Source organism: Phyllopteryx taeniolatus, chromosome 11 (assembly GCF_024500385.1).
Source record: "Phyllopteryx taeniolatus isolate TA_2022b chromosome 11, UOR_Ptae_1.2, whole genome shotgun sequence".
In the NCBI taxonomy this organism is placed as follows: Eukaryota; Metazoa; Chordata; class Actinopteri; order Syngnathiformes; family Syngnathidae; genus Phyllopteryx; species Phyllopteryx taeniolatus.
The window spans coordinates 24,514,502-24,530,565 of NC_084512.1; the positions used below are offsets into that span (position 1 = coordinate 24,514,502).

At 45.5% G+C, this 16,064-nt stretch overlaps 1 protein-coding gene across 7 annotated transcripts in view; it reads right to left on the bottom strand.

The window, feature by feature from the left end:
• The window catches only part of ccdc88ab (coiled-coil domain containing 88Ab), a 64,421-nt gene that overhangs the window by 24,597 nt on the left and 23,760 nt on the right, over positions 1–16,064 (bottom strand). For 6 of the 7 annotated variants that reach the window (XM_061790429.1, XM_061790427.1, XM_061790431.1 and 3 more), the window contains exons 4-13: positions 14,497–14,566; positions 9,246–9,304; positions 8,298–8,381; positions 8,097–8,237; positions 7,171–7,343; positions 4,719–4,800; positions 2,804–2,962; positions 2,379–2,525; positions 2,159–2,303; positions 1,601–1,779 (exon numbers count right to left, since the gene is read on the bottom strand). In XM_061790429.1, coding sequence (XP_061646413.1) covers positions 1,601–1,779; positions 2,159–2,303; positions 2,379–2,525; positions 2,804–2,962; positions 4,719–4,800; positions 7,171–7,343; positions 8,097–8,237; positions 8,298–8,381; positions 9,246–9,304; positions 14,497–14,566 — 1,239 coding nt within the window. Of the gene's footprint in view, positions 1–1,600; positions 1,780–2,158; positions 2,304–2,378; positions 2,526–2,803; positions 2,963–4,718; positions 4,801–7,170; positions 7,344–8,096; positions 8,238–8,297; positions 8,382–9,245; positions 9,333–14,496; positions 14,567–16,064 lie in introns of all 7 variants that reach the window. The other variant, XM_061790432.1, reaches the window with a different exon arrangement.

The following is a 16,064-nucleotide window of genomic DNA, read 5'->3' on the forward strand; positions in this document are numbered from 1 at the left end:
CCGACATCAATGTGTAAAGGATTTCACCGCATGAGCTCAGGAACACTTGACAAAAACCAATGTCAGTAAATACAGTTCGGCGCTACACCCGTAAGTGCAACTTGAAACTCTACTACGCAAAGCAAAAGCCATTTATCAACAACACCCAGAAACGCCACCGGCTTCTCTGGGCCCGAGCTCATCGAAGATGGACTGACGCAAAGTGGAAAAGTGTTTTGTGGTCCGACGAGTCCACATTTCAAATTGTTTTTGGAAATCGTGGACGTCGTGTCCTCCGGGCCAAAGAGGATAAGAACCATCCGGACTGTTATGGACGCAAAGTTCAAAAGCCAGCATCTGTGATGGTATGGGGCTGTGTTTGTGCCAATGGCATGGGTAACTTACACATCTGTGAAGGCACCATTCATGCTGAAAGGTACATACAGGTTTTGGAGAAACATATGCTGCCATCCAAGCAACGTCTTTTTCCATGCACGCCCTTGCTTATTTCAGTAAGACAATGCCAAACCACATTCTGCACATGTTACAACAGCGTGGCTTCGTAGTAAAAGTTTGCGGGTACTAGACCCGTTTCCCATTTAAAACTGTGTGGCGCATTGTGAAGCGTAAAATCCGACAACGGAGACCCCGGACTGTTGAACAGCTGAAGCTGTACATCGAGCAAGAATGGGAAAGAATTCCACCTCCAAAGCTTCAACGATGAGTGTCCTCGGTTCCCAAACGTTGATTGAATGTTGTTCAAAGAAAAGGTGACGTAACACGGTGGTAAACATGACCCAGCTTTTTTGGAATGTGTTGCAGCCATAAAATTCTAAGATAATGATTATTTGCTAGAAACAATAAAGATTATCAGTTTGAACATGAACTATCTTGTCTTTGTAGTGTTTTCAATTAAATATAGGTCGAATCTGTTTTTATGTTTAACAACGTCCCAACTTCATTGGAATTGGGGTTGTACAATGGAAAATATGTTTAAAAAAACAAAACAAATACATACAACACCAATGCAAATTATAATGCAAAAATACTAAATACTGGTAAGTTTAATGCAAAATGTAATGTAAAATGAAAAACTAAGGGTTAAAGAATTTCTAATGCATTGCGGTCTAACCAAGTAATCTGCTCTATTTTGATGTCACTATATCTGTGGTCCACACTAAAGACATCAATGCGCCCTGATATAAAACCCTCGCTTTTGTGTGGGAGGAACAACCAAATTGTAAAGGTGACACAGAGCAGGCACACAGGAGGCGCATCTCCCAGCAAAGAGGCTCCTCTGGGCGAGGAGCGTTTAGAGTGTCGCTAAGCGGGAAAAGAAAAGCAAAGGAAAGGCAAAGGCAAAGGCAGGCTGGCGGGATTTACAGCTTTGCTTTCATGGTCCTTTTCTGGCCCTCTCCAAATACTCTCTGCTCTTTTCTCTCTCGTACTTCTGTTGGTGTGGGGAAAGGTCAAAGGCTAGCCATGTATCTGCATTAATGTGAGATGAAAAGGATCCATCTGAGGTAGAATGTTTAAAAAAAAAAAAAACAAACAAACAAACGGGCATTGGATCAAGAACTGAGCTCTGAGGTGCGCCTCCCCAAGGAATAATAATACTCACTTTTTGGTTGAGGCTCTGGTTCTCCTGGCTAACTTTGCCCAGTTTGGCCACCGAGCCTGGACCGGTGCCTCCTCGGAGCTCCTCCACTGTCTTCAGCAGCGTCTGGTTGTCCTTTTCCAGCTTCAGCAGGCGACTAGACGTTAGCTCGTTCACTTCTTCGCCGAGGGACTTCTGAGGGGCTGAAGCAGGAAAGAGCGGATTATTGACTGCAGCTTTGTCAGGAAATTTGGGTTAAAGGAGACGACATGCTTTTCCACAATATAACCAACCATGTATAAGCAAGTCAAAAGTACATTTTCGATCGTATGCTCTCTTTAGGACAAAGGCCCACAGGGTAACGTTACAGGCGTTAAAAGCTTTTAAATGGCATTTCAACAAGCAAGTCATTATCCAGATCCTTGGCTAGTTAAACCTCTTAACATATGTAATAACTCCAAAGAAGAGATTATTTTCCAGGAGCCGCTGAATACGAGTTACAGGACCTGAGCCAAGAGTCGAGGCAGGATGCCAGGATGCCAGGATGCCAAGATGCTCGTGGTGCCTGCTGGCTCTTCTTACCCTCAGTCAGCTCCGGTGTTTTGGACAGTTGTTCCAGCTCCCAGCCCAGGTGTAACGACTCATCCATGCTCTGTTTCTGGGCCATTTCCAGCACCAGATTTTCCTCCAACAGTTCCTCCATTCGCTTGCGATCCAAGTCTCTCTCCTGATGGAGACGGCTTGATTTCACAAGCGCTAAAACAACAAAAACACCGGCAATTTCCAAATGTGCTTGTCTCACCGTCTCGAGATCGTGGATTTTAGATTTCAGCTGCAGATTCTCCTTCTCCAGGAGGTGCATTTTGTCAGATCGGCTCCTGCTGGCGTCCAGTTGCTCCTCGAGCATGCTTTTGGTCTCCAGCAGGACCTGGTTGTCCTCCTTCAACTCCTAGACAATTGTTCACACAGCACAATACTTAAGACAACATAACTACTTACTTAAATACATAATTGCATAGCTTGTAGTATTAGCAGTAAGACCATTAGGATTACTATAAATGTACAATAAAACCTACAAGGGTGAGTAATTGGAGTTAAGTATCGTAATAAAATAGTACTTTGATCAAATAAAACAACTAATGGCACTGACACGTACTGCGTGCAGCTTTAACGGCTGACTTTGAAGGAAGCTTATTTTGTAATTAGCATGCGTTTAAGCTACCGTACCTCCACTCTGGCCTTGTAGAACTCGATGTCGTGGAGTCTCTCCTTGTAGCGGCTCAGCTCGCTCTCCAACTTGTCCACACGGACGGCTTTCTCCCGGAGGGCGTCCAGCTCGTCACGGTACGCCCGGGCCGAGCGAGCGTCCGACAGAAGCTGATAGCTCTAAACGAGTTCGCAGACAAATTACATCCCGTATTTGCGCGACCATAAGGCGCACTTCAAAGTCTGACATTTTCTCAAAACGGACGGAGCGCCTTATAATGCGGCGCGCCTTTGTGTGTGCACCGAGTTCCAAAATCTCTAAATGTTGTTGTGTGACTTCGATGAGCGCTCCGCTTGACTGACTGGGAGCATTTCCTGCCGACACGCTGCCCACATAGAGGAAAGGCGGACACGCGGACGTTAAAAGGGGAATGACGCGCGTTAAAGAGGACGCTAAAGTAGGTATATAGCTCCGGGTTTGTGCATTGTGCGTCGGTTTGGCGAAGGACCCCTGAAAACGGCACCTACGAAGAGACACGCTGACAAAGCACAGCGGAGCAACATGGGAACCAAGCAGCCGCGAGAGAATTCAACATCAACGAATCCATGGTTCGCAAGTGGAGGAAGCAGGGAAACAAGCTTCGCCACCGTATGTGAATGGATTGTGGATGCCTGGGCTAAGCTATCTGCTTTGACCGTTGTCCGAGCGTCATCGTTGCTCAACGGCCCCCCGGCAACGAGACTGACGAGAGGGAACCCGGCGTGTTTGACGGAGAACTTGCCCGGCTGTTCATTTCGGATACAGAACATGAGGACTTGGATGGATTTGGGGATGAGAATTGATCCAAAAAATAACCTGAGTACATTCAATACTTCAATCAAGTACAACCCAACTCAGTTTTGCTCCCACTGCCTTTTTAAAAACATACGCTATGTTTTACCATGCCTGCGCCCAATAATACCGTGCGCATTCTGTATGGGTTAAATACAGAAATAGAGCCCGTAACCGAGACTGCGCCTTTTAATACGGTGCACCATATGGTGGGGAAAATACGGAAAATCAATCTTTTTTTATTAATCAGAAAAACTGTTTATTTGCCTCTTTAGGTGTTGCTGTTTTCGTGAGCAACAGAGCTCCAACTGAGGGAGGCGTTTATTTTTCTTGCCCCACATCTTGGGCTCAGCTGTTGACTCACGGTGGCGTATGACCGACACCTTCTACAAACGGAGGTGACGACAGCTCTTCTAGAGGCATCTATTTGAGGGAAGGGTTTGCTTTTATGAAGTGGATGACGCCCTCTGCCTCGTGGACTCATTTGTTAACTCCTTAATGTCTGCTTGTGAACACGAGCCACGAGGAACGAAGTAATCGCAGTCCCCTCGGGGTAAACAGGAGGCATTTATTTTTCTTGAGGGGATGGTATAGCTTGGATAATGGGCTCACCTGTCAACTCCTTAAATGGACAAAAACATCCCAGGAAATCACAAGTTACTCAACTTTTTTTCTTCCTGCTGAAAATAAATACGAGGCATTCATTTAAGGCAGGCGTTTCTTCTCTTAAATGACGCATCCCACATAAATGTCAGAGTATGAACAATTGCGTCTCCGAACTAAGGTAAATAGTTACGTTGATTTTATTTTTTGAGACTTCCTACACTTTCTTTTTCTTCTCCCAACGGTAAAATGATGGTGGCTCTTTGAGGCATTTCTTTTTCTTGACTGGTACCCGGCGTCTTCCTTTGTCTCGACCTCATCCACCTCAGTTAGCTGCCACTCTCCGTCAACCAAACGCAGCGCGAGGCTGCCGCTACAAGCTAAAGACAGCGCCAATGATAGCCACCGCAAATGAGCTCGAGCCAATTCAGATCCGCGGAGACGAGACACACGAGACGCACGAGTAGCAGGAAGTGTACTACTTTGTTGTGTTACACTCGCCTCCTGTTGAATCCTCTTGAGCTCCACCTCCATGTTTTCCAGCTCTTGCCGCGTGTCCAGAAGCTGCTCACTCTTCTCTTCTCTGGAAAAGCGGCAAAGACGAGTGTTGAGCTAATTGAATAGAATGGTGTGGAACATGAAAAATATTCACATTAGTTACATTTTTTTTTTGGACCGCATGCTGCTGAGCGATCCCGGGTGCGGCATTACGTAAATTAACACATCTTTGACGTCGCAACATTTCAGAATTGCTCACTGACAGATTTTCAGAAATTGGCAGCGCATAAAAGATTTCCTTGTTTTATTTGACACTTGCTAGGTGGGCAGGCACTCTTGTGACCCAACAATTTCTATACAATCAATAGGATGTATGAAACAAAAGTTCTCTTATATAGCTTTACACCATGGTAAACAATAGTCTACTTCCCGGGGGACATTCGGTAGCGCATGTGCATCTTTCCCAGTCACGCCGACCTGAATTTGACTCTGACTGCTTCCAACAACCTCTGTCTGCCAAGCGTCCCACTCAACACAAGACGCCAGTTACAACTCCAAGATAAACAGCAACCGACATTCAAATGTGTCTGCAGCTTCACGACACAGCTCAATAAGGCAATGGTATCCTTCATGGAGATGCCTTGATGCATTTTCGGTTTTCATGGAGGCAGTTATCCCCTCCTCCCCTCCTCCTCTTTTGCCCAAATCACAAACAGCTGTCAGAACCTGCCTGGCAGATTAGCCGCAGGCTCACGTTTTGCATGCAGCTGGCTTGGCTACTAACGCTTTAACACGCCTTGCATCTGAGCAAACGCGTATGTGCTGCTATATTTAAAAACTCTGTGTTATTCCTTTATTATAACTACGATATGGTTAACATTTAGCCCTTAGCAGCTAAATGCTACAGTACGACCACCAGTTATAGCCAATTATCAAAATCCTGTTTGATACCAGCTAAATAATACTTTGTTCATCCTGTAGTCAGAAACGGTCCCTTGCTGCCAGATGTTATACTACGCTCGCCATTTAACCGCTAACGTGTCAGTGAGCAGCTAACACAGTAGCTGGGTGCGCCCATTACTGCGGTAATGCTAAGCTACCTTTATCATCTGGTCAGTTCGCTACACTATGTCTGCAATTTCACGCCTGATGGTGAATCATAATAATAACAGTGAAAGAATGACACCATGTACACCGTCAAGTCACTAGTTGTGTCCGTTAGCCGCTAAATTATACGCTATGCCCGTCCTTTTTTCTAGTCAGTAATTGTGTGCCGGTTATCGCCTACTAATGCTACCCAAGCCCTTTTGTCTGATAGTTTGTGACAATACCATAGCAACCTACTAACAACAACAGCCAACGAGTTTGGCTTTTATTCCCAGCTCCTCTTCCAAGGAGAGTGGCGCCTGCCGTGATGGAGCGCCACAGTAAAGGAGTCCAATTTCCCCGGAGGAGACTTGTCATGCATTTTAGCGTTTAACGCTTCATCTTTGCAAGTGGAACCAAACAATCTTATGTAAAGTACTACAGAGTCTTGTCCAGGCCCTCATGATGCCAGCCCCTCTGTTTGGAAAAAGTGCTAACATACTGTAACACTGAAATGAAAGCACAAATGGTCAACTCTTGAATGTGAACGGAAGCTCTATAATTCATTGAAAAATTATAGATATATATACACTTTATGAGACGTCTGGGTATATACAGTGGTGCTCCACACTGAGTGAACTGCACTATATACAATGCATGGTAAACTTGCATTATTAATGCTTACATGCACCCATTCTACATGAATCAGGATGGAGATAATATTAGCTAGCTAGCTTGCTGGCTGGTTTGGTTTGGTCGGCCATTTGAGTCATTAGGGTAGGGATGGTACTGGCACCATCTATTCAGCATGAACTAAGAAGTAGTTCAATCTTAGCTAAATAGTCAGTCAGGTAGTGAGGTAGGTAGCTGTTTCAGTTACTTTGGCAGGAAGGAATTGTAGTCTATCCAACTAGCTCGTTTGTCAGACAGTCGGCCAGAGACTACAATTCCTGCCGAAGGGTCACTATGCCATGGTAGAGTCCAACACAAAATCAAAACAGCACCCTCCATTCTGCGTGAACCAAGAAGTTAGAAAATCTTCGCTATATATGGCACTAATGGAATGGTCCAGTCCAAAACTAAATCAAACTGGCGCCTTCCATTCTGAGAGAACCAGGAATTAGCAAAACAGTTTAGTTCCTTCATTCGTCAGTCAGTCATTTGAGTCTTTTGGCAGGAATGTACAAGTCCAACGGGATCAAACTGGAACCATCTGCTGTTACACATGAACCAGGAAGTAGCGACATATCAGTCAAGTCTGTTGGCCATTTGAGTCAGTACGACAGGAAAAATACAGTCCATTCTACATGAACCAAAAGGAGCAACACATGACCTGGTTAGCTAATACACAACCAAACTGGCCACTTACAATTCCTGGCGTATACGTCTGATCTTGGCCTTGGCATCGGCCAGCTCCACGGAGAGGTGCTGCCGGCTCTCCGTCCTCCTCATACCGGGGGAGCCGTTGGGCGACTGGGCCGGACCGGCACCCAGCGGGGACAGCTGAACGCAGTCCCTCTCTTGGGTCAGCTCCACGATCGTCTGGACCACAACAGGAGAAGAGTTCGAGTTGGCACAAATTCATCTAAACAAACCTTAGTTATCTGTTCAACACTCATATGGCGAGTATTTCAACGAGAAAAAACAAAAGCATTACAGCAAAATGCCAGCCCCCCGCACAAACAATCTACTGTGATCCCCAGGCTGTGACAGGAAATGGACTTTTAATTGAGAACTTCTGGACAGGCGATTACACACACAGCGCATGTATCAGTCTAGGGCATCTGCCCACTATGGCTGGAAAGTCAACTGATGCATGAATGCTAAGAAAAACACACACAGACACTCTAATCATTCATCCATGAGACAGTTAGCAGTTTGCAGCCCTTTCCTTCCTGAGGCCGCTCGCTTGTGGTAAACTTTCCACACGACTCAACATGGCACCATCCATTCTGCAAGAACCAGGGAGGAGAAAAACTGAAGATAGTTAGTTAAGTTACTACAATAGGAATAGTAAAATCCAACATAGAATAAAAAAATCCATCATCCATTCTGGATAAACCAGCAGGTAGCAAAATCTCATCTCCTAGCTGCATCGATTAGCAGCTAAATGCTATGCTACGTCCACCTTCGAGTCCATTGTTGATTTGTTAGCTGCTAAATGCTACACAGTGTGGCAGTTAGTAAGTTGGCACAGCATTAGAGTCGCAATGCCAGCGATGGTACAGTTCGACACGGCACCCTGTATCCTACATGAACCAGCGAGCAGCAAAACCATATGGGATATCTCCTTACCTCCAGCTGCATGTCCCTGTCGTCCACCACGTGTTTGAGATGAAAGGCCAGGTTCCTGGACAGGTTCTCCAGGTCCTCGGCCGGCAGCTCCCCGCTCTCCAGCCACTGCAGATCCACCACATTCTCCTGGTTGTGCGTCACCTTTAAATCACACACGTCAGTGAGAAGATGGCAGAAGAACTGAATGTGTGGCACGCTTACCTCTTGTATGTGGGACGCGATGGCAGCTTTGGTGTCGAAATCCAGAGTCTGGATGCGCTCGATGTAATCTTCCTTTTTCTCGCACTGGAGACAAAACAAAAAAATGGGGGGAAATTCTTGGACACTTAAAATCTGACTCAAAGTTATTTGCATTGGAGCTATAATTAAATTGTAAACATTTAATAAAGAAATCCTTTGACACCTGTAATTTTGCGACAAAGGGAACAGTACATGACTGATGCCGAGTTCACTGTGATGGGAGAAAAGACAATCCGCGGCTTTCTTATTCCATCAATTGATGGCTTTGATGAACGAAATACAGTGGACCCCCCCCCGGCTATTTGCGGGGGACGGGAACCAGACAGCAAATAGGGAAAATGTGTGGCTAATTGATGCCCATTATAATTTGATTGAAAACCCCACCAAATAAGCACTTTCAGGGTTGGTGCCCCACCCCAAAAAACTATGAAAAATGAAAACAAAAATTTGGGGGAAAATCTACAGATAAGTCAATCTGCAGGCGCTTTGTTAGCCTAACAGCATCATTTCTCACAGTCATTTTTGACCTATTACCAAATTAATAATAATACAAAAAAAACAAAAAACAACTGTTCAAATATGACACTGGCGACTATGCTATTAGGCTAATGTTACGTTTGTTTCTCAGGAGCAGTGAAAATATTCCAAGGAAGTGTTATTTCTCCAAAATGTCAGAAACAAAACCACAATTCTCATTATTAACATAGTTGATATTGTATTCATTTCCCTTTAAAACGGGTCCATTTGAACCACAACATAAAAGGGTAAAAATGTGACTTCAAAGTTTTGTTTTTTTGCAATGGTTCCAGCGAGTGTCAAACTGATTCCAGTTTATTTGCATTTCCATTCGTATATGGAGTTCAACCAAAGTTCAGATGTTCTGCAGTGAAGTGAGGATGCAGGTCTTACCTGGACAGCGCAGCCCAACAGCAGCAGCAAGAGCTTCTTCATCTCTTCCAGCCCTCGCTCTAAAGCACACGAGCAGAGGGAAAGCTTCTGGAATAAACAGCGCTCTTAATCTTCATGTCACACACATATTTGTTCCCATTAAGCCTTCTGTCATGTTAGTTTGTCAGGAACGGCAATAATGTCGCTGTGTCAATGTGACCCGCGCCCTAATTGTTGAATGCTCAAAAAGTGTCCCAAAATAAACATTGTTTATATCTCATAAAAACGGAAGTATCATACTGACAAACTACATTGGAATGACGCATTTTATTTAAAGGAGTTGTGTTTTCAATTGAATTGGTTGTATACAAACAGTTCCCTCTGGAGTGCCTGTCTACCCATTAAGTGTAAAAGAAAAAATTGGAGAGGTTTACGATGACTTCCTTTTGTGGCAATGTTTTCCTCAGTGAGAAGACACAAAGAACTTCCAAACCATCTGTCAGCAAGCTCTACAGGCCTTAACTCATTTGCTGGATTTCAACCAGGTGTTGTGAGTCTGTATGTAGGCGTGTTAAGAGTGAGTAAGAGGCACGGTATACTAAAGACGTCGTGTCTACGCCGCCGCCGCCGCCGCCGCCGCGAGTGGAGCGACGCAGTGATTTATGCGCACGTGCGACATCGACAGTCAGCCTGAGACGAAGAAGAAGACGCTCATTAACCTCTGACTTTACCCTTTTGAACGTGAGAAAGAAGACCGGAACAAAAGAGGCAACAGAGCGCTCCGTTTGTGAAGCCTCCAAAAGTCAAATTAAAGCTGTATAACAGGCCACAAATTCAATGAGGAATACAGTCGCCTGGGCCACTTCATTAGGAACACTACACTGAGGCACACACGCGGTTAAGTATGGACCTCCACCAAGGCCAGAAAGAGTTTTCCTCTACAGTGGGATACATTGTGGTCACCTCAAACCATACTCATGTTAAAGTGAAAAAAACACACTCAAGGGAAGTGTCGTTAACAACGCTGCCAAATTTGAACGGTTACAAAAAACACAACTCGGCAAGCGTCTAAAATGAGGCTGCAAAATCATGAAAAATAAAGCCGCTCAATTTCTTATTTTGGGGGCGGGGCCACTCAGGCCAGACTCCAAAGTGCGTCATGCGGTGCCGTTTTAGCCAGCCTCCCCCCCCCAAAAAAAATTACCGCTATATCGCTACAATTGACTACTACATAATTCTCAGTCTTTTCACGTTTTCAGCAATTAATGTATAATTTATTTAGAAACACATTTCTGAATTCACTTTAAACACAGCATTTAAACAAAAAAAATTGTGCTCCTAATGGATGCCATTTGGCTGTGCGGGTGCACCTAATTCACTGTCCCATAAGTAGAAAATTGAGGCGCAGGGCTACTTTTGATGAAGATGAATCGATGGCTGACAAAAACAAAAACCAAAAAAAAGTCAATTCTTGCCGCTGCACAGCTTAGCGGGAACTTCTATTAGCACCGGGGAGCGGATTTAGCACGGCAGCAAGGTAGGCGAAGATAAGCAGCATGCTAGGACAAAGAATGCCTCAAGAGACAGACAGCGAGCAAGGAGACGCTACAGGGGAGCAATGAAAGGCCAAGAGACAAAGCAAGCAACAAACTGGGAAGGTTGAAAATAGACTGGAAGCACATCCATTCATCATCCCTCTCTTTTTCACACCACTTCCTCTACTCTGTCCCTGCGCGATCTTCAAGGACACTGACTCACCCCGTCTTTCAAGCTCAACCATTCGAACGAGCAGTGAGCCTTCGCTTTCAACGCCTCATCTCACGGGATGAATACAGTCACTCAGGACCGCATGACTTGCGCGTTGAGTGTAAAACACGCACGCACGCACGCACGCACCGACAAATGCTTTACACCCGGTTATTTCATCCTCACAAAGCTTAGCCTGTTTTGAGGGGGCGGGCTTGTCCCCACCAATACTATCATTACCAAGACGATGGGGGGGGTCGCGGTTAGTTTGAAGGCGCCGAGTGGCTTCTTCTTGCAGATGTGAAGCCCAGAACGCAGAAACAAACAAAACCATATGAAGACAATAGATGCAGTTCCACTTGTAGAACTTGTAGAGGGAGGCAACACTTCTTGCACTTTGCAGTTACCGTTTGCCGATGGTGGCAGTATTCTGTAAATTAGCCGAAATTCACAACAACTCGCTCACAGGCACCTTTTCAGAAATAGGCAGCCGACGAAAGATTGAGTCCTTTGTTTCATTTAAGACTTCATGGGTGGACAGGCACTTTGGAGAGAGAAGTTTGTATACAAGCTATTCAAAAGCACATTTTCCGTGATATGTCCGCTTTAACCATTTCAGAGGCCAGGGTTTCGTTGTCCCGGCACAGGCGCATTTGTCATTCAAAATGTCCTTTTTATATGTTGAATGTGTATTTTTAAATACAAACGTGACTCCGCAGTGGTCACTTCATAAGAGGGAATTTAGTTTGGAGAGCCGTACAAGACAAAAACAACATTGATAGTCAGCAAAAACATGAGAAAGAAGACTTTAGACCGTACAAAGGAGCTACTGTGACGTTTGCATGCAAGCACAGCCGTTAAAGTGACACGCAAAATCTCAGCGCAGGCTTCGTCGGGAGCCCTCGGGTGCCCAAGTAAGTTCCCATTGTCGGGGAGGCGCCCCTCCCCCTCGCCTCGGCCACCCAACATCCCCGACGTGAACGTAATACAAGCCACATGTCCGATGACTTTCAGTTGGCAGCCGCTGGGCCAGACTGTGATCCCGGTGGCTTGTCGACTGACTGAAGAAACCAAAAACAAACCGAAAAAAAATGCAGATTTTGCTCCAAGCAACCCCCTGCTCACTGTCTGTTCTTTTCTAATCTGTCCGCCAGATAACGTTTTATTCAGTCCTTGCATGTTAAGCAAAAACAAGAAATGAACTGCGGACTACAACAGTGGCCTGTACATCGCAGCAAATTGTAGCAGTCATGGGAAGTAGTACCACGGGAGGCTATTAAAAACATGCTGCATTAGCCGCAACAAGCTACACTAACAAAAAAACAACAACAACGGAGGACAACCTTGTTGTTTGTGTTCATTTTTGGTGTTCATTCTATTGGAGAGGAGACTGTGGGCCTCAAGAAAGCAGGGTTTGAACTTTATTTTCCACTTTACTATAACAAATTATGAAAACCACAGCGCAGAGTTCTGCTAACAAAGAACAACAGCAGAGGAGAACCTCGTCCCTTACGTTTACTTTGGTAGAGACCAATTTTACTGCAGAGGAGATTAAGGGCAGAAAGAAAACCGGACCGCTTCAGCCAAGAGAAGACTGTGGCGAGCAGCAGCAGGCAAGCGAACATTTCTTGTCGTGTAGAAATGGAAATGAGTGCAGTCACGGTGAGTGGTAAGGAGCATTTTTGTTTGAGGCGAGACCGTGCGCCTCAAGAAAAGCACCGGGCCCGCTGCAGCCAAGAGGAGAGTGCGCAGAACAGCAACTGGTGATCTCATGTACGCATGTTTATTTGTATCCTTTCTAGTCACCTTAAAATGGAAACAATAGCGAGCAGAGCTCGTCTCCAGTGGTCATTTTACGGAGAGGAGACTAAAGGAGAACAACAAGAAACGGGCTGCTGCGGCCAAGAGTAGACTGCGGAGTAACAGGGTATGCTAACATTTGCACGTTTCTTTGTATTGTTTACAGCCACATGGAAATGGCAACAATAGCAAGTTCAGCGGTGATGAGGAGGGTAACGTTTCGCAGTGGAGCCCTTGTTGCTATGCCAGCTCAGGCATAGCAACAAGTGAACGTTAGCATTTTTGGCTAATCACCTTGTTTACTCAGTTAAAAGGACAAGAAGCCAAAGTGAATCATATACACTAAGTGAATTAGTTAGAAGAAGGGCAATGTTTTATCAGTTTAAATACATAAAAAACATCAAGCAATTTCCAATATTCGGGACAGCAATTCTCAGTTATCGCTCGACGCAGACGTCGGCGGCAGCCTGCTATTATTCACTTGTTTACCCAAGGCGACTGCGCGTTTAAATAAAAGCCACGGGCGCAGACAAGCAACGAACGAGCGGACGTGCTAGCAAAGGCGGCGGTGAAAGGAAGCGGAGACGTTTGCACAGTTTGCAGAGGACATGAGGAAAATGATTTTCATTGCTTGGCCTGCCTTGGAAATACCCATCAAGCGTGAAACTAAAGAAGTCAATCTTGTATCTGCCCATTTCCGAAAATGCGTTTGAGCGAGCCAGTCTACATTTTGCTGTGTTGTGACGCCAGAAGTCAGCTATTGTACCGAACACCGCCCCGAGACCGTGTCGCACCGATCTGCTATGCTAAATGATTACGTGTCATTTGGTGGCTTGGTGATAAACTTCTGCCTCCACCAGTGAAAATACATGTTCATTTCATCTTTAAAGGAATTCAGACTCATCCCGAGCTCCAGCGAGCCCAGCGCTACTTGACATTGGACGGAAATAAGGAGTCCATGGACTTTTTTGGCCTCATTTAATACATTTGTATATGCAGTCCCCGATGTGGTGGTGCACCATCCTGCAATGTGATTAAAAACCTTGCGAACCAAAGTGTAGTAAATCACTCGCTCACACTTTTGTTGCTCATTGAGACTTTGTGAACGCCAGGCTTTGAGGGTCTAATATACCAAGGCTGGGGGGGAAAAAAAAAGGGAAGCGCTGATCCTTCCTCTCACACAAACCTTAACCACTAACTACTGCTAATAACTTGCCGGAGCGGGCAGTTTTATTTGTTCACATCTGCTGCTCGCTCGAGGCAGGGTCACGGCACAATATGAAGCGGGAGATTTGGGCTGCCGCGCAGGTCAAGCCGATCACGATAGCATCAGTTTGAAATTGAAACACTTTGAGACCGCAGTGCTTTGAGACGTATCCAATGTCGCCTTCAAGTTCAGTGGGTCAAAGCTGCAAAAAAAAATAGATATATCCCCCCTGCAGTCCAGCCTCCTTTGTCACCGTATATGAAGCACAGAGCAGGCAGCCGAATAATTGAGCCACTGGAGGAGAGGAGGCAAAAAAATAAGACGTATCGGAGTAAAAAGGAAAACTCATTTGAAACATCAAAGCGGCAGAAAAATGAAAGCCAGTTTATCGGCGCATTCGAGTGGTGCGATGAGAGAGAAGCCGCATTCAAAATTGCTCGTGACCGCTGAGTGAACTCTGAGTGTCGAAAATTCTACCCCCTCCCCTCGTAGAAGGAAGGTTATATGTGGAAGGCTTACCGGTGAGAGGGTTCCGACCCAGGACCAACACATTGGGGAGAGGCATCATCACCAGCTGCTGGAGCGTCTCCTGTCGTGGAGAAAAAGGTGCGGTCAGCGATCTGGCTTAAACTTCATCGACAAATGGAACATACCAGAAAGCCCCTTCGTGGAGAGGAATACTTCACAGGATTGCAAAAGCAGGGAAATGCTCAAATTTGTCCCGATTGTCTTTACATATTGAAGAGGTTTAACGCTTCCGATCATCGGCAGCCCGAACATTTTCTGAGCAGCCCCTGATGGGGTTGCACTCTTAACCCACCCAACACCACAGGATAGTCACTCGGGATAATCTTGCAGCCATATCCGACAATCTGCTCCAATTTGCCCACTGTTTTTCGATCAGATCGGGGAGGATAAAAATCACTCAAGATAATCTTTCAGAACTATCCGAGGATCTGGATTTGGCTGACTTGGATCAGGGAGGAAAAAGTCATTCTTAAAACAGGACACACCATAACGCGAGAAAATCTCAAGAGTCATCCAGCGATCGCGCCTTTGCTGACTTCCGTCAGACGGGGGGAACGAGGACCACATTTGGCTTGATCATCACTAAGGGTGTACGTCGCTTTTAATATTGAACCAATTTAACACTTACAAGTGGCGGCCCAGAGTTTTCTGTTCAGAGAAGGGAGGGGAAAAAAAACAAAAACCACTCACCAGACCTAATGCTACAGGATAATTGCTCAAACTAATCGTGAAGAAACATCCGCTAATCGGGCCTTTGCTGACTTTTCTCCTAAGGGTGAAAAAATGGCTTAAGGTGGTCGGTACACAGTCTGTCAGTGTAAAATCCCCAAGCCGAGGCACCGAGTGCAAAGCCTGAGGCGTGCGGAGCTCATATTATACTGTATGCAAGGTGATTGACAGCAGAATTAACGGCACTGATCCCCTGCAGTGTTCATAGCGCCGCTATTCATCGCTGGTGTGGGTTTTCTGCCACAGCCCCCCCCAGCCATTCACACGTCAATCACCAAAACTCAACGCAAACCATGAGATGACGCACACGCACAATTACCGCCACATCCTTCCACATGGGTCGGAACCTCTTTTTGGTCCATCCAAGTCGGTTGATCCCGGGTCAGGACAATTCAAACAGGAAATGGGTGGGAACGTGCGACAAGGAGCGGAGAGGCGACTTCCTGCCAGATCAACATGGAGGGGCAAGCGCAAAGACAAAGATGCACCTGACTGGTAGATGGTCAGCTAATTTGAATATTTCATGTAAGAAAGCCGTTTCAGGTCCACCGCCTGTTGTAACCATCTGCTGTATACATATTGCATTACCTGACATCTGGGATGCTTTCCTTAAATAACTGACAAAAGGTGCCCAGGACTACTGAGAAACTCCTTGGTGGAGGTTAATATTCTAAAAAAAAAAAAAAAAAAAAAAAAAAAGAAGCTTGATATAGTTCATTGAGTATGCTCGTATGTTACTCTGACCACCAACTTATGGATATTGGATATGTCAAATAACCCCTTCCCATGGTAATTTAGTAGGATTTCCTACAAAAACAATTTTTAATTAT